This window comes from Ovis aries, chromosome 26 (assembly GCF_016772045.2).
Source record: "Ovis aries strain OAR_USU_Benz2616 breed Rambouillet chromosome 26, ARS-UI_Ramb_v3.0, whole genome shotgun sequence".
NCBI classification, from domain to species: domain Eukaryota; kingdom Metazoa; phylum Chordata; class Mammalia; order Artiodactyla; family Bovidae; genus Ovis; species Ovis aries.
Window position 1 is genome coordinate 33,326,407 of NC_056079.1, and position 26,066 is coordinate 33,352,472.

Here is a 26,066-nt window from a genome sequence, read left to right on the forward strand (position 1 = left end):
CCTCCTTGGTAACCATTAGTTTGTTTTCTGTATCTATGACTCTTTTATAAATAGAGTAAATAATGTACCAATTATTTTTTAGATTCTACATGTAAGCAATATCATATGATATTTGTCTTTCTCTGTGTGACTTACTTGACTCACTGTGGCAATCTCTAGATCTATCCATTTTGCTGCAAATGGCCTTTTTTTTTTAAAAAAAATATGTATGAGTGGTACTCCATTGGAAATATGTACCATGTCTTTATATCTTCATCCACTGATGGACATTTAGGTTGCTTTCATGTCCTGGTTATTGTAAATTGTGGTGCAGTGAACATTGGGAAGCATGTATCTTTTTGAATTATAGTTTTCTCCAGGTATATGTCCAGGAGTGGGATTGCTGGATTATATGGTAGCTCTGGTTTTATTTTTTAAGTGAACTTCCATACTGTTCTCCATAGTGGCTGTACCAATTTATATTCCCACCAACAGTGTAGGGGAGGTTTCCCTTTTCTCCAGTCCCTCTACAGAATTTATTATTTGTAGATTTTTTTGATGAATTTTATTATTTATTAGATTTTTTGATGATGGCCATTCTGACCAGTGTGACGAGATACCTCATTGTAGTTTTGATTTGCAATTCTGTAATAATTTGTGATGTTGAGCATCTTTTTATGTTCCTCTTGCCCATCTATATGTCTTCTTTGGAGGAAGGTCTATTTAGATCTTCCATGCATTTTTTTTCCTTTTATCTATTTTTTAATTAAAAAAATTTTTATTTTTACTTTATTTTACTTCCATCCATTTTTTGATTGGGTTTGTTTGTTTGTATTTTTTTATTTAGACCTCATGAACTATTTGCATATTTTGGTGATTAATCCCTTGTTGGTCACTTTGTTTGCAAATAATTTCCTCCCATCTTTTCATTTTGTTTATGGTTTCTTGCTATGCCATAACTTTTAAGTTTAATTAGATCCCATTTGTTTATTTTTGCTTTTATTTTCATTACTCTAGGAGATAAACGAAAAAGATATTGCTTTGATTTATACCAAAGAGTGTTTTATGCATGTTTTCCTCTAAGAGTTTTACAGTGTCCAGCTTGTATGTATGTCTTTAATCCAGTTTGAGTGTATTTTTGTGTATGGTGTTAGAGAATGTTCTAATTTCATCCTTTTATGTGTAGCTGTCCAGTTTTCCCACCACCATTTTTTGAAGAGACCATCTTTTCTCCATTTATATTCGCTGCTTTGTCATAGATTAGATGACCATAAGTGTCTGGGTTTATCTTCAGACTTTGTATCCTGTTCTGTTGAAAATAAGTGAGGCCCTCTAGCTGCCATCTTGCGTCCCCGCGTGTGTGCGCCTAACCTCAGCTGGTCTGCCCGAGACCACCTGAGCGCCAACCCTAGTCCCCCGCGCGGCCCCATTTCCGCTCCAACAAGATGAAAGAAACTATCATGAACCAGGAGAAACTCGACAAACTGCAGGCACAAGTGCGCATTGGTGGGAAAGGAACTGCTCGCAGAAAGAAGAAGGTGGTTCATAGAACAGCCACAGCAGATGACAAAAAACTTCGGTTCTCTTTAAAGAAGTTAGGGGTAAACAATATCTCTGGTATTGAAGAGGTGAATATGTTCACAAATCAAGGAACAGTGATCCACTTTAACAACCCTAAAGTTCAGGCATCTCTGGCAGCAAACACTTTCACCATTACGGGCCACGCTGAGACAAAGCAACTGACAGAAATGCTCCCCAGCATCTTAAACCAGCTTGGTGCCGACAGTCTCACCAGTTTAAGGAGACTGGCTGAAGCTCTGCCCAAACAATCTGTGGATGGAAAAGCACCACTTGCCATTGGAGAGGAGGATGATGATGAAGTTCCAGATCTTGTGGAGAATTTTGATGAGGCTTCCAAGAATGAAGCAAACTGAATTGAGTTAACTTCTGAAGAAGATAAATCTTGAAGAAGTTACTGGGAGCTGCTATTTTATATTATGACTGCTTTTTAAAATTTTGTTTATGGATCTGATAAAATCTAGATCTCTAATATTTTTAAGCCTAAGCCCCTGGACACTGCAGCTCTTTTCAGTTTTTGCTTATATACAATTTATTCTTTGCAGCTAATGAAGCTGAAGAAGCCTAAGAATAAAGTTTGAGACAAAGATAAATAAAATTCTTTGCCTAGTATATGGTTTTATTTTTTATTTCATTGATACCAATTTGTACACAGAAGGCAAAATTGTTTATAGAAAGCTAATCATGGCATGTAATATGACTGATAATCATGAATGGAATCTGATTAAAGATTTAAAATGACAGTAAAAAAAAAAAAAAAGAAAATAAGTGAGTTTGGAATCATATGAGCAAGTGAACAGGAAAATCGTTTTCTGAAAGTGTTGAAATTGTTGTAACCCTTTGCAAATAACATTATGGTAGACTTATTTGGAAAGTACCAGAAGGGACTGAATTTCTTAATCTTCGAAAGTCTTTTATTAAATGTTAAAAAACGTATTTGCTGGTATTATTCAATAAATTCTTGTTTGGTCTCCATTTATCAAACCCTCTACATTTTTAAAAGACCTAGCTAATTCTCTATATGTAGTCTGTAAATAGAATGCATTTTATGCTAACTCCCACAGTGAAAGTACAGTAAAATAAGTATATCTGGTATACCAACATCTTAATAATTATTATGTTTTTGTTTTGAGAAAAATATTCACCTAAGAACTACATAGGGAGACTTGCACATCAGGTCCACTTTTAAGAGAGAGAAAGATTCTGCTGCATCTCTGTTCAGTTATTACATTCAGATCCCTGAGAATTTTTCCTCACTCATGTAAATTTTATTATTATTATTATTTTTAAAATTTATTTATTTAAATTGGAGGCTAATTACTTTATAATATTGTAGTGGATTTTGCCACACATTGACATGAATCAGCCACGGGTGTACATGTGTTTCCTATACTGAACCCCCTTCCCACCTCTCTCCCCATTGCATCCCTAAGGGTCATCCCAGTGCACCTTATCTGAGGTGCACCTTGCCCTGAGCACCTTCTCTCACACATCAAACCTGGACTGCGATCTGTTTCACATGTGATAATATACATGTTTCAGTGCTATTTTCTCAGATATTCCACCCTTCCATTCCCCCACAGAGTCCAAAAGACTGTTTTATACATCTGTGTCTCTTTTGCTGTCTTGTATATAGGGTTTTCATTACCATCTTTCTAAATTCCATATATATGCGTTACTACACTGTATTGGTGTTTTTCGTTCTGACTTACTTCACTCTGTATAATAGGCTCCAGTTTCATCTGCCTCATTAGAGCTGATGCAGATGTATTCTTTTAATGGCTGAGTAATATTCCATTGTGTATATGTACCACAGCTTTCTTATCCATTCGTCTGCCAGTGGACATCTAGGTTGCTTCCATGTCCTGGCTATTGTAAACAGTGTTGCAATGAACATTGGGGTACATGCGTGTCTTTCAATTCTGGATTCCTTGGTGTGTATGCCCAGCAGTGGGATTGCTGGGTCATAAAGCAGTTCAATTTCCAGTTTTTTAAGGAATCTACACACTGTTCTCCATAGTGGCTGTACTAGTTTGCATTCCCACCAACAGTGTAAGTTCAGTTCAGTTCAGTTCAGTCGCTCAGTCATGTCTGACTCTTTGCGACCCCATGAATCGCAGCACACCAGGCCTCCCTGTCCATCACCATCTCCTGGAGTTCACTCAGACTCACGTCCATTGAGTCCGTGATGCCATCCAGCCATCCCATCCTTGGTCGTCCCCTTCTCCTCCTGCCCCTAGTCCCTCCCAGCATCACAGTCTTTTCCAATGAGTCAACTCTTTGCATGAGGTGGCCAAAGTACTGGAGTTTCAGCTTTAGCATCATTCCTTCCAAAGAAATCCCAGGGTTGCTCTCCCTCAGAATGGACTGGTTGGATCTCCTTGCAGTCCAAGGGACTCTCAAGAGTCTTCTCCAACACCACAGTTCAAAAGCATCAATTCTTCAGCGCTCAGCCTTCTTCGCAGTCCAACTCTCACATCCATACATGACCACAGGAAAAACCATAGCCTGGACTAGATGGACCTTAGTAGGCAAAGTAATGTCTCTGCTTTTGAATATACTATCTAGGTTGGTCATAACTTTTCTTCCAAGGAGTAAGTGTCTCTTAATTTCATGGCTGCAATCACCATCTGCAGTGATTTTGCAGCCCCCAAAAATAAAGTCTGACATTGTTTCCACTGTTTCCCCATCTATTTCCCATGAAGTGATGGGACCGGATGTCATGATCTTCGTTTTCTGAATGTTGAGCTTTAAGCCAACTTTTTCACTCTCCTCTTTCACTTTCATCAAGAGGCTTTTAGTTCCTCTTCACTTTCTGCCATAAGGGTGGTGTCATCTGCATATCTGACATTATTGATATTTCTCCTGGCAGTCTTGATTCCAGCTTGTTTTTCTTCCAGCCCAGTGTTTCTCATGATGTACTCTGCATAGAAGTTAAATAAGCAGGGTGGCAATATACAGCCTTGACGTACTCCTTTTCCTATTTGGTACCAGTCTGTTGTTCCATGTCCAGTTTTAACTGTTGCTTCCTGACCTGCATACAGATTTCTCAAGAGGCAGGTTAGGTAGTCTGGTATTCCCATCTCTTTCAGAATTTTCCACAGTTTATTGTGATCCACACAGTCAAAGGCTTTGGCATAGTCAATCAAGCAGAAGTAGATATTTTTGTGGAACTCTCTTGCTTTTTCCATGATCCAGCGGATGTTGGCAATTTGATCTCTGGTTCCTCTGCCTTTTCTAAAACCAGCTTGAACATCAGGGAGTTCATGGTTCATGTATTGCTGAAGGCTGGCTTGAAGAATTTTGAGCATTGCTTTACTAGCATGTGAGATGAGTGCAATTGTGTGGTAGTTTGAGCATTCTTTTGCATTGCTTTTCTGTGGAATTGGAATGCAAACTGACCTTTTCCAGTCCTGTGGCCACTGTTGAGTTTTCCAAATTTGCTGCCATATTGAGTGCAGCACTTTCACAGCATCATCTTTCAGGATTTGAAACAGCTCAACTGGAATTCCATCACCTCCACTAGCTTTGTTCGTAGTGATGCTTTCTAAGGCCCACTTGACTTCACATTCCAAGATGTCTGGCTCTAGGTGAGTAATCACATCATCATGATTATTTGGATCATGAAGATCTTTTTGTACAGTTCTTCCGTGTAATCTTGCCACCTCTTCTTAATATCTTCTGCTTCTGTTAGGTCCATACCATTTCTGTCCTTTATCAAGCCCATCTTTGCATGAAATGTTCCCTTGGTATCTCTAATTTTCTCGAAGAGATCTCTAGTCTTCCCCATTCTGTTGTTTTCCTCTATTTCTTTGCATTGATCGTTGAAGAAGGCTTTCTTATATCTTTTTGCTATTCTTTGGAACTCTGCATTCAGATGCTTATATCTTTCCTTTTCTCCTTTGCTTTTCGCCTCTCTTCTTTTCACAGCCATTTGTAAGGCCTCCCCAGACAGCCATTTTGCTTTTTTGCATTTCTTTTCCATGGAGATGGTCTTGATCCCTGTCTCCTGTACAATGTCACGAACCTCATTCTATAGTTCATCAGGCACTCTATCTATCAGATCTAGGCCCTTAAATCTATTTCTCACTTCCACTGTATAATCATAAGGGATTTGATTTAAGTCATACCTGAAGGGTCTAGCACTTTTCCCTACATTCTTCAATTTAAGTCTGAATTTAGTATTAAGGGGTTCATGATCTGAGCCACAGTCAGCTCCTGGTCTTGTTTTTGTTGACTGTATAGAGCTTCTCCATCTTTGGCTGCAAAGAATATAATCAGTATGATTTCGGTGTTGACCCTCTGGTGACGTCCATGTGTAGAGTCTTCTCTTGTGTTGTTGGAAGAGGGTGTTTGCTATGACCAGTGCATTATCTTGGCAAAACTCTATTAGTCTTTGCCCTGCTTCATTCCGTATACCAAGGCCAAATTTGCCTGTTACTCCAGGTGTTTCTTGACTTCCTACTTTTGCATTCCAGTCCCCTGTAATGAAAAGGACATGTTTTTGGGTGTTAGTTCTAAAAGGTCTTGTAGGTCTTCATAAAACTGTTCAACTTCAGTTTCTTCAGCGTTACTGGTTGGGGCATAGACTTGGATAACTGTGATATTGAATGGTTTGCCTTGGAGACAAACAGAGATCATTCCCTTTTCTCCACACCCTCTCCAGCATTTATGGTTTGTAGACTTTTGGATCGCAGCCATTCTGACTGGCGTGAAATGCTACCTCATTGTGGTTTTGATTTGCATTTCTTGGATAATGAGTGATGTTGGGCATCTTTTCATGTGTTTGTTAGCCATCTGTATGTCTTCTTTGGGGAAATGTCTGTTTAGTTCTTGGGCCCATTTTTTGATTGGGTCATTTATTTTTCTGGAATTGAGCTGCAGGAGTTGCTTGTATATTTTTGAAATTAATTATTTGTCAGTTACTTCATTTGCTATTATTTTCTCCCATTCTGAAGGCTGTCTTTTCACCTTGCTTATAGTTCCCTTTGCTGTGCAAACGCTTTTAAGTTTAATTAGGTCCCATTTGTTTATTTTTGCTTTTTTTCCATTACTCTGAGAGGTGGGTCATAGAGGATCCTGCTGTGATTTATGCCAGAAAGTGTTTTGCCTGTGTTTTCCTCTAGGAGTTTTATAGTTTCAGGTCTTATGTTTAGATCTTTAATCCATTTTGAGTTTATTTTTGTGTGAGGTGTTAGAAAGTGTTCTAGTTTCATTCTTTTACAAGTGGTTGACCAGTTTTCTCAGCACCACTTGTTAAAGAGATTGTCTTTTTTCCATTGTATATTCTTGCCTCCTTTGTCAAAGATAAGGTGTCCATAGGTGCATGGATTTATCTCTGGGCTTTCTATTTTGTTCCATTGATCTATATTTCTGTCTTTGTCCCAGTACTATCCTGTCTTGATGAGTGCAGCTTTGTAGTATAGCGTGAAGTCAGGCAGGTTGATTCCTCCAGGACTAAAATTTTAAAGCTAGGACATGCTGCTGCTTCAGTATCAGGATCTTATCTTTGGTATTTCTGCCTTTTATCTGACATACACATGTTTTGCTTCTCTCTGGTCTTACTTAAAAAAGAAAAGTTTCAAAATTTTGGCATGATTTTAGAGTTATAAAAATTGCAAAGATGCTACCTTGAATTCCCATATAAGTTCCTTCAGTTTCCCCTAAAATTAATATCTTATATAACCATTTTTGACCATTTACTAGACCTTTTAACAACTTGCCTTATTATTATTTTTTTAAAAATTTGTATTTTCTTCTGGATGTTTCTTATTTTCACTGATCCTATGTTCTGGTATTTATGTCTTTTTAGTTTTTACTGTTTTCTTTTTAATGATATTCTAACTCTTGCTTTTCACATATTCTCTTTTTGAAAGATAAAGTCTCATCTCTTAGATTCACTGACTAACTGATATTGCAACTCACTGCCATGTTTTAACTTGAGAATAGTAGAGTTGGAGTAAAAATCTATGCCAAATTTTAAGAATCTTCTGCTTAAAAAGATAGGAAATAGGGCATACATTTCAGGAAAATGGTTAAAATAAATGACTTTTGTGCTTAGTGGAGTAAATTAAGCTTCACTGAAATAGAGTACCTTAATATCCCAGTGATGCAATTGAATAGATGTTATGACATGGCACATAGTCTATTCTTTTAAAAGAGTTTAAAATTCAGTTACAAATAGGTTTCTAGTGCTTTATGACTCCTTTTATTGGACTAGTTTTGTGGAAATACATTATGTAATAAATGTTAAAAGTTTTGATGTATTATTGCAGATTTTAAATCGCACATCATCTGAGACTTTTAAAGCATTATTTGGAAGGATTAGTCAAGATAAAACTGTTGTTTTACCTCTTCTGTTACATTTGTCTTTACTCTCAGTTTTTCTGGATTCTCTAGGAACAGGTTTCCTATAGTATTTCAATCGATGAGAAACCATATACTGTGCACCTTAAGCAAAGGTAACGTTTTATTTTTAGACTTAATTTTACTTATATGAATTTATTTGTTTATGATAAAAATAGAATATTAAAAGTCATGTAGTTATTAAACTGGTTAGTTGTCTCAGATGAACAAATGCTTCCTGTGAATTAATTTTTTGGTCCTAATGCCTCAAGTAGTCTTTAGTGAATAGGGAGGTTAGGAACAGGAAGAATAAGGATTCATCTGAAGATTAATCTGTATGATCTTAAGTTAGGAGAGCCAGCAGGATCTATATAATCAGGATAGGATGTAATAAAAAAGAAGTAAGTCTGTAACTGTATCAGTTAAGGTTTGATCAGGGAGGCAGGCTCACCACCAAGAATATGAAGTCAGGGATTTAGTATAGAAATTAGATCATACAGTACTGTGGGAGCTGATGAATAGTTTATGGAAAAAAGTGACAGCTACATACCATCCCTAAGAGTATTGTGAAAATAATTTAAATAACTTTATATAGGGTTTAATTATTTGATGGAAAACCAGTTGAGAAATGCTGGCTTAGAAGCAATTTGTAACTTTCAAGAGGTTAATTTCAGTTAAATTTTGGGTGTAGAACTAGATTATGTGGTATTAAGGAGAGCTGAATTGTGAGAAACTGAAAGTTTTAAGTGAAAATGGCTTTTCTAGAAATGTTTGGCAGAGAAAAAAGAAAAGAAAAAATGAAGTATTTTGGCTGACAGGAAGTTTCTTAAAGAGAGAAATATAAAAAATGATTCATTGTGTTATCAGATGCCAAAAAATGGCATTGGGTAAAAGAGTTAACCTACTCCTTTAGACAGAAGGGAAGAATAGTAAATGACAACTCAAAGAGCTTTTCAAGTACATAAGAGAGGATGCATATTGCATTTGAATATATTATCAGAACTATAAGCAGTAGTAAGAAATAAAGGAATTGGAGCCTGGGAGATGGATCGAGCATGTGTATACTCTATTTTTAGAAATTACCTGCATAATAATTAGGATGGCATGACAATTATGAAGCTATTGCAAAAGTTATATGAGATATAATAAGAAGCATAATTTTGAATGTGTAAGAGGTTTTTTTTGAGATATAACTGAGGTGGCAGAAAAAAATTAGATATTGGACACAATGGTAGAGATTTGATGGGGCAGTGAAGGAATAGGACAAGTCTGTGTCAGAGAATATCCATAAGTGTCCAGTGGCAGTAAGGCTGATTGATTGATTGTTTGAAGTACAGTTGCCTTACAATATCTTATTAGTTTCAGGTGTACAGTGTAGTGACTATATATTTTTATAGATTAAAAACTATATATAGTATTATAACTGGTAGTTCATATCTCTTAATCCCCTTCACTTATATGTTAAAGGCCATTTTTATAAGCCCACAGCTAACATCATACTCAATGATGAAAAGCTAAAAGCTTTTTTCTCTCAGACTACAAGACAAAGATGCCTGCTCTCATTGCTTTTCTTCATCATAGTATTGGAAGTCCTAACCATAGCAATTAAAAAGAAATAATTTTCTGAAGGAAATCAACCATGAGTATTCATTGGAAGGACTGATACTGAAGTTGAAGCTCCAGTACTTTAGCCACCTAATGCAAAAAGCCAGCTCATTGGAAAAGACCCTGATGCTGGGAAAGATTGAACACAGGAGGAGAAGGTGGTGATAGAAGATGAAATGGTTGGGTGGCATCACCAACTCAATGGACATGAGTTTGAGCAAACTCCAGGAGTTAGTGAATGACAGAGAAGTCCGGCATGCTGCAGTCCATGGGGATGGAAATAGTCGGACATGACTTAGTAACAGAACAACAACAATATACATCCAGATCGGAAGGGAAGAACTATAATAGTCACTATTTGCAAATGGCATGATACCACAGAAAACCCTAGAGATGCCACCAAAAAACTATTAGAACTAATAAATGAATTCAGTAAAACTACAGGGTACAAAATTAATGTATAGATCTATTTTATTACTATGCACTGGAATGCAAAAGTAGGAAGTCAAGAAACACCTGGAGTAACAGGCAAATTTGGCCTTGGAATATGGAATGAAGCAGGGCAAAGGCTAATAGAGTTTTGCCAAGAGAACGCACTGGTCATAGCAAACACCCTCTTCCAACAACACAAGAGAAGACTCTACCCATGGACATCAACAGATGGTCAACACCGAAATTAGATGGATTATATTCTTTGCAGCCAAAGATGGAGAAGCTCTATACAGTCAGCAAAAACAAGACCAGGAGCTGACTGTGGCTCAGATCATGAACTCCTTATTGCCAAACTCAGACTTAAATTGAAGAAAGTGGGAAAACCACTAGACCATTCAAGTATGACCTAAATCAAATCCTTTATGATTATACAGTGGAAGTGAGAAATAGATTTAAGGGACTAGATCTGATAGAGTGCCTGATGAACTGTGGAATGAGGTTCATGACATTGTACAGGGGACAGGGATCAAGACCATCTCCATGGAAAAGAAAAGCGAAAAAGCAAAAAGGCTGTCTGAGGAGGCCTTACAAAAAAAGGAGAGAAGCGAAAAGCAAAGGAGAAAAGGAAAGATATACCCATTTGAATGCAGAGTTCCAAAGAATAGCAAGAAGAGATAAGAAAGCCTTCCTCAGTGATCAATGCAAAGAAATAGAGGAAAAGAACAGAATGGGAAAGACTAGAGATCTCTTCAAGAAAATTAGAGATACCAAGGGAACATTTCATGCAAAGATGGGCTTGATAAAGGACAATTGTATGGACCTAACAGAAGCAGAAGATATTAAGAAGAGAATATACAGAAGAACTGTACAGAAAAGATCTTCATGACCCAGAGAATCACAATGGTGTGACTCACCTAGAGCCAGACATCCTGGAATGTGAAGTCAAGTGGGCCTTAAAAAGCATTACTATGAGCAAAGCTAGTGGAGGTGATAGAATTCCAGTTGAGCTATTTCAAATCCTGAAAGATGATGCTGTGAAAGCGCTGCACTCAATAGGCCAGCAAATTTGGAAAACTCAACAGTGGCCACAGGACTGGAAAAGATCCATTCCAATCCCAAAGAAAGGCAATGCCAAAGAATGCTCAAGCTACTGCACAATTGCACTCATCTCAGATGCCAGTAAAGTAATGCTCAAAATTCTCCAAGAGAGGTTTCAGCAATACGTGAACTGTGAACTTTGTGACATTCAAGCTGGTTTTAGAAAAGGCAGAGAGGGACCAAAGATCAAATTGCCAACATCCACTGGATCATGGAAAAAGCAAGAGAGTTCCACAAAAATATCTACTTCTGCTTTATTGACTATGCCAAAGCCTTTGACTGTGTGGATCACAATAAACTGTGGAAAATTCTGAAAGAGATGGGAATACCAGACCACCTGACCTGCCCCTTGAGAAACCAGTATGCAGGTCAGGAAACAACAGTTAGAACTGGACATGGAACAACAGACTGGTTCCAAATAGGAAAAGGAGTACATCAAGGCTGTATATTGTCACCCTGCTTATTTAACTTCTATGCAGAGTACATCATGGGAAATGCTGGGCTAGAAGAAGCCCACGCTGGAATCAAGATTGCTGGGAGAAATATCAATAACCTCAGATATGCAGATGACACCACCCTTATGGCAGAAAGTGAAGAAGAACTAAAACGCCTCTTGATGAAAGTGAAAGGAGTGTGAAAAAAGTTGGCTTAAAGCTCAACATTCAGAAAACTAAGATCATGGCATATGGTCCCATCACTTCATGGGAAATAGATGGGGAAACAGTGGAAACAGTGTCAGATTTTATGTCTTTGGGCTCCAGATCACTGCAGATGGTAATTGCAGTCATGAAATTAAAAGATGCTTACTCCTTGGAAGGAAAGTTATGACCAACCTAGATAGCATATTAAAAAGCAGAGACATTACTTAGTCATCAAAGGTCCGTCTAGTCAAGGCTATGGTAGTCATGTATGGTTGTGAGAATTGGACTGTGAAGAAAGGTGAGTGCCGAAGAATTGATGCTTTTGAACTGTGATGTTGGAGAAGACTCTTGAGAGTCCCTTGGACTGCAAGGAGATCCAACCAGTCCATTCTAAAGATCAACCCTGGGATTTCTTTGGAAGGAATGATGCTAAAGCTGAAACTCCAGTACTTTGACCTGATGCGAAGAGTTGACTCATTGGAAAAGACTCTGATGCAGAAGGGATTGGGTGCAGGAGGAGAAGGGGACGACAGAGGATGAGATGGCTGGATGGCATCACTAACTTGAGGGATGTGAGTCTGAGTGAATTCTGGGAGTTGGTGATGGACAGGGAGGCCTGGTGTGCTGCTATTCATGGGGTTGCAAAGAGTCGGACACAACTGAGCTACTGAACTGAACTGAACTGATGCACTAATAATGAAATATCAGAAAAATAAATTAAAAAATCCTAGTTACAATTGCATCAGAAAGAAAGAAATACCTGGGAATAAATTTAATGGAGGTGAAAGACCTGTACTCATAAAACTCTAAGACATTGATAAAGAAATAGAAGAGAATGCAAATAAATGGAAATGTACACCATGGTTACACAGTGGAAGACTTAATATTGATAAGTCCATTGTGCTAATCAAGGTAGTCTACTATTTCAGTCCAATTCTATCAAAATACACATTTTTCAGGAACTATAATAGAGAATCCTAAAATTTGTATGAAATACAGAAGTCCTTGAATAGCCAGTTATATTTATTTTAGGTCATGGGAGAGAAGTGTAGGTTGCAGAGCCATCTTTTAAAAATATATATTAGGTATAAATGAGGCACCAGAAATGAACAAGATAAAGAGGTGGGGGTAAATATTAATGAGAGGGAAAAACAACCAGAAAATGAATGCCAGGGAAACACTTAAGTGAAGAAGTAAGGGTCCAGATGAAGGGGCTTACACAAGGAGACAAGGTGATATGAGGGAAAAATCAGGGGTAAATGGTATGATTGAAGTTGAAGAGCAGATGGTTTGAAGAAGGGGAGTATGGCCAGTAGTGTGAAGTGCATCAGATGGTTTTATTTGACTCAATCTGCTTTTTCTTTTTGGATTTGGCAATGAGGGGATCATTATATGGCATCAGTTTTAATGGCAGATTCTCAGCAGAAGCTACTCTGGGTGGTCTAGTTACATTACATTGGATTGAGAAGTGAGCACCAGGTGAGGAAGCATAAGTAAAAGAGCATAATGGGGACAAGGAATGATACCCGAGAACGCTGAACTATGACTGTTACAGAATGCTCTTCTGCTTCATTATAGTAATATATATTCATGATAGTAAAATTGAGAAAGAGTGAAAGAATAAAAAACTCTTATAATCCTACACCCATTTCTAATCTTTGTAAACTTTAAAATGGTTTTCTTTTGTCTTATAGTTTGTTTTCCTTATTTTTTAAAGGAGTATAATAAGATGGGAAATATTATTTTGAGTAAATGCATATTACTTTAAACAAAAATTACACACAGGTCAAAAGAAAATACTACCTTTGTCAGGGATTGGCAGTCTTTTTCTTTAAAGACCCAGATAGTAAATATTTTAGGGTTTGAAGAGCATGATAGCTCTGTCAAAATGACTCATCTTTGCTGTTGTATCATGAAAGCTGCCATGAACTGTATGTAAGTGAATGGGTGTCGCTATATGCAAATAAATTTTATTTACAAACACAGAGATAGGTCAGATTCGGCTTTGAGGGTGCTAAGTTTGCTGACCGCTGCTTTACATTTTTTTCAAAAAGAATAACTTAAAATTCTCTCACTCTTTTATATATCCAGCTTTTATTTAGCAAATAATTTCATGGTTTATATGTATAATCAAGGATCTATGAATTCTCAATCTTCAAATATTCAGGTAAGATTTAAATTTTATGTTTTAAAGATTTTTAAAAACCTTTTTTATATGGATACTTTCCTAATATAGAAGACCTTATTCACAGAGGATATATGTAAAGTGACCTATGTATGCCTCATTTCACCCATTGTTAGGGTTTCTTGAAGTCTTGATAAATTAAAGATGAACTAGACTGACAGTATATTCTACTCTGCAGCATAATTTAATTAGTTTATATTTTGTTGAATAAATGAATAGAAATTAAATAATAGTAAAAACAAGCACAAATATTACTGAACCCAAAATCATAGACTGAAATCTTTTTCTTTTGTTTTACCCCCATCTCATCCATCAGTGAATCCTATTGATTCAACCTTTCAAATTATGTACTTAGAACCTACCTTCTTCCTCTGTCTCTGTCTGCTGATACCACTGTTTTTCAAGTAAAGATCATATCTAGTTTGGGTTATTGTGATAACTTCCTAAATAATCTCCCTGCTTCCACATTGCTCTGCTTCTATTAGGTCCAGGCCACTTCTGTCCTTTATTGAGCCCATCTTTGCATGAAATGTTCTCTTGGTATCTCTAATTTTCTTGAAGAGATCTCTAGTCTTTCCCATTCAGTTCTTTTCCTCTATTTCTTTGCATTGATCGCTAAAGAAGGCTTTCTTATCTCTTCTTGCTATTCTTTGGAACTCTGCATTCAGATGCCTATATCTTTCCTTTTCTCCTTTGCTTTTCGCCTCTCTTCTTTTCATAGCTATTTGTAAGGCCACTCCAGACAGCCATTTTGCTTTTTTGCATTTCTTTTCCATGGAGATGGTCTTGATCCCTGTCTCCTGTACAGTGTCACAAACCTCATTCCATAGTTCATCAGGCACTCTATCTATCAGATCTAGTCCCTTAAATCTATTTCTCACTTCCACTGTATAATCATAAGGGATTTGATTTAGGTCATACCTGAATGGTCTAGCGGTTTTCCCTACTTTCTTCAATTTAAGTCTGAATTTGGTAATAAGGAGTTCATGATCTGAGCCACAGTCAGCTCCTGGTCTTGTTTTTGCTGACTGTATAGAGCTTCTCCATCTTTCCCTGCATAGAATATAATCAATCTGATTTTGGTGTTGACCATCTGGTGAGGTCCTTGTGTAGAGTCTTCTCTTGTGTTGTTGGAAGAGGGTGTTTGCTATGACCAGTGCATTTTCTTGGCAAAATTCTATTAGTCTTTGCCCTGGACATAACAGAAGCAGAAGATATTAAGAAGAGGTGGCAAGAATACATGGAAGAACTATACAAAAAAGATCTTCATGACCCAGATAATCATGATGATGTGATCACTAATCTAGAGCCAGACTCTTGGAATGTGAAGTCAAGTGGACCTTAGAAAGCATCACTATGAACAAAGCTAGTGGAGGAGATAAAATTCCAGTTGAGCTGTTTCAAATCCTGAAAGATGATGCTGTGAAAGTGCTGCACTCAATATGCCAGAAAATATGGAAAACTCAGCAGTGGCCACAGGACTGGAAAAGGTCAGTTTTCATTCCAATACCAAAGAAAGGCAATGCCAAAGAATGCTCAAACTACCACACAATTGCACTCATCTCACATGCTAGTAAAGTAATGCTCAAAATTCTCCAAGCCAGCCTTCAGCAATACATGAACCATGAACTCCCTGATGTTCAAGCTGGTTTTAGAAAAGGCAGAGGACCCAGAGATCAAATTACCAACATCTGCTGGATCATGGAAAAAGCAAGAGAGTTCCACAAAAACATCTACTTCTGCTTTATTGACTATGCCAAAGCCTTTGACTGTGTGGATCACAATAAACTGTGGAAAATTCTGAAAGAGATGGGAATACCAGACCACCTAACCTGCCTCTTGAGAAATCTATATGCAGGTCAGGAAGCAACAGTTAGAACTGGACATGGAACAACAGACTGGTTCCAAATAGGAAAAGGAGTACGTCAAGGCTGTATATTGTCACCCTGCTTATTTAACTTCTATGCAGAGTACATCATGAGAAACTCTGGACTGGAAGAAACACAAGCTGGAATCAAGATTGCAGGGAGAAATATCAATAACCTCAGAGATGCAGATGACAGCACCCTTATGGCAGAAAGTGAAGAGGAGCTAAAAGCCTCTTGATGAAAGTGAAAGAGGAGTGTGAAAAAGTTGGCTTAAAGCTCAACGTTCAGAAAATGAAGATCATGGCATCTGGTCCCATCACTTCATGGGAAATAGATGGGGAAACAGTAGAAACAGTGTCAGACTTTATTTTTTTGGGCTCCAAAATCACTGCAGATGGTGATTGCAGCCATGAAATTAGAACTTACTCATTGGAAGAAAAGTTATGACCAACCTAGATAGTATATTCAAAAGCAGAGACATTACTTTGCCGACTAAGGTCTGTCTAGTCAAGGCTATGGTTTTTCCAGTGGTCATGTATGGATGTGAGAGTTGGACTGTGAAGAAGGCTGAGCGCCGAAGAATTGATGCTTTTAAACTGTGGTGTTGGAGAAGACTCTTGAGAGTTCCTTGGACTGCAAGGAGATCCAACCAGTCCATTCTGAGGGAGATCAGCCCTGGGATTTCTTTAGAAGGAATGATGCTAAAGCTGAAACTCCAATACTTTGGCCACCTCATGCAAAGAGCTGACTCATTGGAAAAGACTCTGATGCTGGGAGGGATTGGGGGCAGGAAGAGAAGGGGACGACCGAGGATGAGATGGCTAGATGGCATCATGGACTCGATGGACGTGAGTCTGAGTGAACTCTGGGGGATGATGATGGACAGGGAGGATTGGCGTGCTGCGATTCATGGGGTCGCAAAGCGTCAGACACGACTGAGCGACTGAACTCAACTGAACCAAACCACACTGCTCATTCCCTGGGTCAGGTCTCAACATGACAACCAGATGAATCCTATCAAGAAAACCTGAGTGAGTGAGTGAGTGAAGTCGCTCAGTCGTGTCGACTCTTTGTGATCCTGTGCACTGTAGCCTACCAGGCTCCTCTGTCCGACCCCGTGGACTGTAGCCTACCAGGCTCCTCCGTCCATAGGATTCTCCAGGCAGGAATACTGGAGTGGGTTGCCATTTCCTTCTCCAGGGGATCTTCCTGACCCAGGGATCAAACCTGGGTCTCCCACATTGGAGGCAGATGCTTTAACCTCTGAGCCACCAGGCAAGCTGTTCAGATCAAAAAAGAAAAAAGACCAACCTGGTCAGATCATGTTGCTTCTCTACTCAGAAGCCTTCATGGGATGAGTTATTGTCCACAAAGTGAAAACCAACAAGAGAAAGCCCACATGCATCAACAAAGACCCAGCACAGCGCCCCCCCCCCCAAAAAAAAAATAATAAATAAAAACCTTTAAATAGGGTGAAATGGTGAAAATCGTCTTAATATCCTGCAGGCTTTACACAGGCTGATCCTCTTTACCTCTGTGACCTCATTTCCTGTTACTGTTTACATTGGTAATTCTGTTCAAGTCACATTGGCTTCCTTGCTATTCTTTAAACATACCAGACGAGTTCTCCTTTCAAGAACTTTTCTCTGTTTCCTCTGATCCAGATATTTGCTCTTGCGCAAGATACAATGTTTTTCTCTCTCATTTTCTTCAGTTCTTTGCTCAAAACCATCCAATTAGTCCTTGAGTGTCCAGATTTAAAATTTTAAAAACTTTTAAAAAAAAATTTATACTTTTAACCCTGGTAGGTCTTCACTACTGCAAGTGGGCTTTCTCTAGTTGCAGCTAGCGGGGGTTGCTCTCTAGTTGCAGTGGGTAGGCTTCTCATTGTGGTGGTTCCTCTTGTTGCTGAGCTTGGGGTCTAGGGTGCAGGTGCTTCAGTGGTTGTGGCATATGGACCTAGTTGCCCTGCAGCATGTGGAATCTTGCTGGAATCATGTGGACCAGGGATCAGACCTGTGTGCCCTTCATTGACAGGCAGATCTCTTTACTGTTGGACCACCAGGGGAGTCCAATCCCTATTTTAAATTGCACTCTTAATCTTCATACTCTTTTACCTCTCCTGTTTTGTTTTTCTCCATAGTGGTTATGAATATATGATGTGTCATATACCTTATTTATTGTTCCCTTAGTGCAGTATAATCTTCATTTGACCAGAGCTTTTGGTCTGTTTTACTCAATGATGCCTCCCTAGTGCCTAGAAAAATGCCTATCACATAGCATATAATAAAAATTTGTTGAATATTATTGATATATATTACTTTACTTCTAATTGGAAAGGACCATTAATTTCCTTATATTGCTCCTTCTTGCTCACCTTACTTCTAACATAGAAGAGTACATTAATAAGAAAAATTACATTGATTGATACCAAAATATATAGCACCATGAAATTGTAGAAATTATATAATCTTCCTTTTTTGTTTGTAATGATGTTTGCTGTGTCTCCATGTTAATTGCACTGTGGTCAGAGACTGAATTTGGTGCGATTTCAGTCCTTTAAAGTTTTTTGTTGTGTTTCATGGCCCAGAATATGGTTTCATTTTTGTAAATATTATGTGTTCTTTAAAAAGAAAGTGTAATGTTACTCAGCCATAAAAAAGAATGATGTAATGCCATTTGTAGCAACAAAGATGGACCTGGGGATTTATATGTTAAGTGAAAAAAAATGGAGAAAGGCAAATATCATGTGATATTACTTATATGTGAAATCTAAAAAATGATATAAGTGAAATTATTTACAAAATGGAGATAGACTCACAGACATATAAAAATAAAACTTGTGATTACCAGAAAGGATGATGGAGGGGGAGATAAATTAGGACTTAGGGATTGATATATACGTGTGATTATTGATAAAATAGATAAATGACAAGGATCTATATGGGTATAGCACAGTATATTCAGTGTCTTGTAATAACTTATAATGGAAAAGGATCTGAAAAAGAGTACATTTATATGTATGTATGTATAACTGAATCACTTTGTTGTACACCTGAAGCTATTACTATACTGTAAATTAACTATATGCTTCAATAAAATGTAGTTTAAAAAGAACTCTGTGCAAGAAAAGTATATTACATATAGTTTTAAAGTGTAGTATTCTATCTCTATGAGGTTAACATTCTATTCAAGTCCTCTATAGATTCTGAATGCTAGACTTACCTGTTACTGACAGAAATGTCTGCTTAAAAATCTGTAGTATGATTATGCATTAATTTTTATTATTATTTCATTTTTGACTTTTTATGTTTTGAATTTATGTTATTAAGTGAATGCAAATCTGGAATATTTATATCTTCCTGGTGAATTGAAACTCTTATCATTAAGAAATGTCCCTCTTTATCTCTAGTAATGCTTTTTGCCTTAAAGTTTACATTTCCAATATTAGTATTGCCTCAGAGTTATCCTTTTGGTTTGTGTTGGTGTGGTATATCTTTTTCTAGGTCTTCAATTTTTTTTTTGTGACCTTAAATTTTAGACATCTGTTTTTAGCAGACTGTCAGAATTTAAAGAATATCCAGAGTCACAATCTTTGTCTAGTTAATGACCTAAATTTGTATTTTGGAAAATAATTTTACCTAAAATATGGTATAAAACTTTGGAAATGGTGTAAATTAATAATCCCAAGCATTGATCTGAAAAGCAGCATTAATATAGTGAAAGTGGCGAACCTGGGGAGATGTTTTTTTCTGACCGTCTTTTTATTCACAATGATATAAACAGTATAGAGCCTATGAAAAGTATTTAGAAAGTTCTAAGTATAAAAAGTTAAGAAGCCATTAGAAAGTTTCTTCAACTCCTAGGTAAACTACTTTACTTTCTCCCTCCTAGGCTCAGTGCTACTACCAGGGATATATTGAAGGATATCCGAATTCTTTTGTCACACTGAGCACGTGCTCTGGACTGAGGTTACGTATTTTTTGTCCTTGATATGCAAACACCATAGTTGTGATATTTGGCTGCAGTGAACTGGCTAGTTTATTCTAAGTGTGGAGCTGGTGGAGGATTTCCATGTGGAGACTATTCCTATGTGGATATTCCCATCATATCACTGAATGATATATTCCTCTGAATATGTTTCTTCTCTTATTTCTCCTCAATTTCCAGACAGACCAGAGACTTGTCACAACTTCCTTGAAAGTTTAGATTTCCTGGTGTCCTTGCTTTTTTTCTTTATTGGGGAAATGACAGATGAACAAGTTTGACTATAACAAATTGGAGGAGCTAAGTTCTGGGTAGCTTTTTTTTCAGCAAATATTTTTGTACCAGTTACTAGACTAGTGTTTGAAGATATAAAAATGCATAAATGAAGTATGCCCTTTCACACAGGAAATCATCTGCAGAGAGAGGAATCACTTCTGTATAAACAAATAATAATTATTATAGTACTTACTCATTTTTTTCCAGTAATATCACTGTCTTAAACTCTCTAAGAATTGTAAAGTTTCCTCCTTAGTGCTTGGAGGGCTTTCCATTCTGTCAGGACATTCTTCATCTTCATTTTTGTAGTGTAGGATCCTTGTTTTCACAAACGAATTTTACTTGGTGCTTTTTATATGGAATTCTAAAATTTGGTTTTTAGAGAATAGTCACTATATAGTTACCTATATTCAGGGAAGAATACTTATAAAAGTTGTTTACTCTTTATTACTTTAAATTTCTTATTCAGATTATGTATATAAACAAAATTCATAAATGCCTTATAATTACTGCTAAATTTTATTTTTATGGATAAAATTGCTCATTATGTATCCTTTTGTTATATAAGCAATGTAATCATTATAGTGAAAAAAAGATCAAAATCTTTACAGATTTCTATATGCTATTGCTTTCATTAAATCACTGACTTGGAGGACAGGGGAATGACTTGATCACAGTAATGCTGTATACACAGTACTGTTGCATACCTTAGAAACTGATTATGTAATTTCTGATTTAATAATTTCAACTATGTTTATAACTATAAAGAAAATTAGATGGATAGTTTGTTTTTAGAATTGGGAAAATTTTTATTTTTGGTCTCTTCAGAGTCATCTCCAAAATACAGAGTGTGGGACAAAATACAGAGCCCAAAAACATCTATATCTTTTCTTTCTTCTCCTTCCCCTCTTTCCTTCCTCCTCCTCATCCTCTTTTTGGAATTCTGTCAGAGTTTTATAATATAGAATTAATTATAGAATTAGTTAAAATTAGAATTATAAAATAGAATTAAAAGCAGTAAATTTTTGTCCTTCATTTTACAGAGGAATATTGCAGTTTGAAAATGTTTCTTACGGAATTGAGCCTCTGGAATCTGCATTTGAATTTCAGCATCTTCTTTACAAATTAGGGAATGAAAAGAATGAATTTGCAGTTCTTACTGAAAATAACCAAGACACAGAACAAAACCCAATGGACCATTACATTTTTATAGGTGAAAAAGTGAGTTGTGTATGTTTTATTACTCTTTCAAGGCAGTTATTGTTTCTATTTATTTTTAAAAGAAATTTATTAACCCGTTAGATAGCTGTAGCTACTTTTCTTTAACAGTCTCACCTTTTCTTAGCCTTAACAATTTACTTTGAACCATATATTACCTTTTTCTCTTTGCAACAATCATTTACTTTTTTTTTTAAGTTAAATTTGTTTATTTTAATTGAAGGCTAAATAAACTGTGCATATTAGTGCATATTCAATATAAATGTTAAAAACTCACTTTCTGCTTTTATCTCTATATTCTTGGAAATTATCAGTTAATCAAATATTTATGAAATCTGCATTTATAACCAAGAAATCAGCATGAATTAAATTATAGATATAATTAAAATGTCATAAGTTGAATTGCCATGTATGGCCAAAGTAAATTGTTCACCTGTATAACTGCATGTTTTGGTCCTCACAAAAGTAATTATGAAAGAGAAAAATATTTTTGCCAAGTAAAAGTGGCATTAATATGCATAGTTTATACAAGAAGTATATGGCAGTGTTCATAATATATGTTCTCCTTGGCTTCTGTCAGTTTTTTAAAAAATAGACCAAACTCATCAGAATTTAGCCAGACATGTAAAAATTAAGACTACATTTCTCAACCTCTCTTGCACCTTGGTAGAATTTTGTGACAAACTTATAGATACTGACATGTGACAGATGTAACATGTCACGTCCAGATAGAGTTCTAAAGGAAGAAAGCTTATCCTCTTCTCTTTTGCCCTTTTCTGCTGGCTGCAGTGTGAACATATTGGTACATCCTAGTCCACAATGATGGCAATGATACTGTACATAGTGGAGCAGTAAGGTAGAATGAACCTTGCTCCTGAGGAATTTATAAGACTAAATCACCATGCCTCTTCAGTCTTTTAATATAAGAGAAAAATAAACGCCAACTTGTTTAATCCATTATTATCTTGTGTCTCTGTTATAGCTTCTAATCCTATATCTAAAATAATACAGGGCTGAAATGTACATGGAGTGCCAAAGTACTCAATGCTATCACACACACACATATATATTTTAAAATGAAATTTTATTTACTAAATGTGAACAATTTTATTTTCATTCTAAGAATTTAGGAGTTAATCTATAATGGCTTAGATTAACCAGTATGGTGGACATTGTTGATGTTCTGGCCAAAGTCTGTCAGATCCTTTTTTACTGTATTTTTGTGTAGTGGGACATTTTGTCTTTGGTTGTGCTTTTTAAATATCTAGAATATGTTACTATATTTTAAAAGCTATTTTTACTTAAAAAATTTCCTCCAGTTTTATTGAGATATAATTGGCCTTGTGTTGGTGTAAGGTATACAGCATAATAAATTATTGTGAAATGATCACCACAATAAGTAGTTAACATTTATCACAACACATAGTATACTTTCAAATATACATTCAAATAAACTTTCAAATATACATTGAAGTATTGTTAATTATAATTACCATAATGTATATTCTATTTCCAGAACTTATTTATCTTATAATGGAAATCTGTACTTTTTGATCACCTTCACCCATTTATCCCACTTCACAGTACCTACCTCTGGCAACCACCAACCTTTTAGCTGTACCTATGAGTCTGGTATTTTGTATTTGTTTTCTTCCTTAAGATTCCACATATAAGTGAGATCATATGGTATTTGTCTTTCTTTGTCTGACATTTCCGTTAGCAAAATGCTCTCAAGGTCTAATCATGTTGGTGCAATGGCAAGGTTTCCTTCTTTTTAATGGCCAATAGCATTCCTTTGTGTGTGTGTGTGTGTGTGTGTGTGTATGTATGCATGCACCAAGTTTCTTTATCCATTCATCGATTGATGGACATTTAGGTTATTTTCATGTATTGGCTGTTCTAAATAATACTGCATTGAACATGGGGGGTCAGATAATCTCTTCAAGATGGTGATTTTTGTTTCCTTGGGATAAAGACCCAGAAGTGGAATTGCTGGATAATGGTAGTTTTTTCAATTTTTAAAATTTTTATTGGAGTATAGTTCATTTACAATGTTGAAATAGATTCAAGGGTACAGCAAAGTGATTCAGTTATACATATGTATGTATATATTCTTTTTCAGATTCTTTTCCATTATAGGTTATTAGAAGAATTGAATATACTTCCCTGTTCATTTATATCACTTTTTTAGATCCACATAGAAATGATATAATGTGATATTTGTCTTTCTCTGACTTACTTCACTTAATGTGATAATCCCTACATCCATCCATGTTGTTGCAGATGACATTATTTCATTCTTTTTGGGGGCTCACTAATATTCCTTTATATACATATAACACATCTTCTTTATCCATTTATCTGTTTATGGATATTTAGGTTGCTTCCATGTCTTGGCTATGGTAAATAGTGCTGCTATGAACACTGAGGTGCATGTATCTTTTTGAATTAGAGTTTTTATCTTTTGTGGATATATGCTGAGGAGTGGAATTTGCTGAACCATATGGTAATTCTGTTTTTACGTTTTAAAGGAATCTCCATACTGTTTATTCTCCATAGTGGCTGTATCAGTTTACATTCCCAGCAACAATGTAAGAGGGTTCTCTTTTCTCCATACCCTCTCCAGAATTTGTTATTTGTAGACTTTTTAATGATGGCCATTCTGACTAGTGTGAGGTAGTACCTCTTTTCAGTTTTGATTTGCATTTCAATTAGGATGTTGATCATCTTTTCATGTGCCTATTGGTGATCTTTATGTCTTCTTTGGAGAAAGGTCTATTTAGGTCTTCTTCCCATTTTTTTGATTGAGTTGTTTTTGTTAATATTGCTCTCTGTGAGCTATTTGTACATTTTAGAGATTAATCCCTTGTTGGTTTCATTGTTTACAAATATTTTTCCCATTTCATAGCTTGTCTTTTTGTTTTGTTTATTGTTTCCTTTGCTGTGCAAAAGTTTATAAGCTTAGAAGTTTGATTAGGTCCCAATTGTTTATTTTTGTTTTTATTTCCGTGACTCAAATAAATGGCTCCAAAAAGATATTGCTTTGATTTGTGTCAAAGAGTGTCATACCTGTGTTTTTCTCTAGAAGTGTTACAGTACCCAGTCTTACATTTAGGTCTTTAATCCACTGTAAATTTATTTTTGTATGTGTTGTTAGAGAATGTTCTAATTTCATTGTTTTACATGCAGCTGTCCAGTTTTCCTGGCACCACTTATTGAAGAGACTGTCTTCTCTCTGTCTTATATTCTTGCTTCCATTGTCCTAGATTAATTGACCATAAGTGCATGGGTGTATTTCTGGTTTTCTATTCTGTTCCATTAATCTGTGTGTCTATTTTTGTGCCAGTATCATACAGTTTTGATTATGTAACTTTATAGTATAATCTGAAGACAGAATGTGATTTCCTCCAGCTCCTTTTTTCTTTCTCTAGATTGTTTTGTCTACTCAGGGTCTTTTGTATTTCCATATGAATTAAAATTTTTTTGTTGTAATTCTGTATAAAATGTCTTGGTGATTTCATAGGGATTGCACTGAATCTGTAGATTGCCTCAGGCAATATGTTCATTTTGACAGTATTGATTCTCCCAGTGTAAGACCATGTTATATCTTTCCATCTGTTTGTTCTGTCTTCAAGTTCTTTCATTAGCATCTTAAAGATTTTGGAATATAGGTCTTTTGACTTATCATGTAGGTTTATTCTTAGGTATTTTATTCTTTTTCGTGTGGTGGTAAATAGGACTGTTGCCTTAATTTCTTTCCTAATCTTTTGTTGTTAGTATATAAAATGCAACAGATTTATGTGTATTAATTTTGTATCTTATAATTTTACCAAATTCATTCATGAGCTCAAATAGTTTTCTGGTAGTGTCTTTAGGATTTTCTATGCATAGTAACATGTCATCTGCAGACAGTGACAGTTTTACTTCTTCTCTTCAAAGTTAGGTTACTTTTATTTCTTTTTATTCTCTGACTGCTGTGACCAAGACTTCCAAAATCATGTTGAATATAAGTGGTGTGAGTGGACATCTTTCTCTTATTCCTGATCCTACAAGGAGTGTGTCCAGCTTTTCACCACTGAATATATGTTAGCTGTGGATTTGTCATAGTGAAATTGCTCAGTTGTGTCCAACTCTTTGCAATCCCATGGGCTGTAGCCTACCAGGCTCCTCCGTCCATGGGATTTTTCAGGCAAGAATACTGGAGTGGGTTGCCATTTCCTTCTTCAGGAGATATTCCTGACTCAGGGATTGAACCCAGGTCTCCCACATTGCAGGCAGATGCCTTACTGTCTGAGCCAAATTTGTCATATATGGTCTTTATTATGTTGAGGTAGAAAAGATTCTCTATGCTCAATTTCTGGAGAGTTTTCTTTAAATGATAAATCAATGTTGAATTTTATCAAAACCCTTTTCTACATCTACTGAGATGATCATAAGTTTTTATCTTCAGTTTGTTAACGTTGTATATCACACTGCTTGATTTGCAAATATTGAAAACTCATTAGTCTCCCTGGAGTAAATCTCACTTGATCATGATGTATGATTCTTTTAATATATCATTGGATTTGGTTTGCTGCTGTTTTGTTGAGGATTTTTGCATCAATGTTCCATGGTGGTCTAGTGGTTAAGACTCCTTGCTTTCTGTGCAGGGGTTGCAGGTTCAACCCCTGGTCAGGGAACTAAGATACCATATGCTGCACTGTGTGGCCAAAAACAGAAGTCTAGGATCAGCTGACTTCACAGGATAATTCTACCAAACATTTAGTGAAGAGTTAACACGTATCCTTCTGAAACTATTCCAAAAAATTGCAAAGGAAAGAACACTTCCAAACTCATTCTATGAGGCCATCATCA

The 26,066-nt window shown here is 36.3% G+C and overlaps 2 protein-coding genes across 3 annotated transcripts in view; both read left to right on the forward strand.

Moving 5' to 3' along the window:
* The window catches only part of LOC101115508 (disintegrin and metalloproteinase domain-containing protein 32), a 197,426-nt gene that overhangs the window by 29,259 nt on the left and 142,101 nt on the right, over window positions 1–26,066 (forward strand). For both annotated transcript variants that reach the window (XM_060407107.1, XM_060407108.1), the window contains exons 3-6: window positions 7,957–8,018; window positions 13,770–13,845; window positions 19,626–19,702; window positions 21,038–21,215. In XM_060407107.1, coding sequence (XP_060263090.1) covers window positions 7,957–8,018; window positions 13,770–13,845; window positions 19,626–19,702; window positions 21,038–21,215 — 393 coding nt within the window. The remainder of the gene's footprint in view (window positions 1–7,956; window positions 8,019–13,769; window positions 13,846–19,625; window positions 19,703–21,037; window positions 21,216–26,066) is intronic.
* Window positions 1,309–2,169, forward strand: LOC114110997 (transcription factor BTF3-like). Its single transcript, XM_042241523.1, has one exon. It carries the CDS (start codon window positions 1,425–1,427, stop codon window positions 1,911–1,913), a length of 489 nt encoding a protein of 162 aa, XP_042097457.1. The 5' UTR covers window positions 1,309–1,424; the 3' UTR covers window positions 1,914–2,169.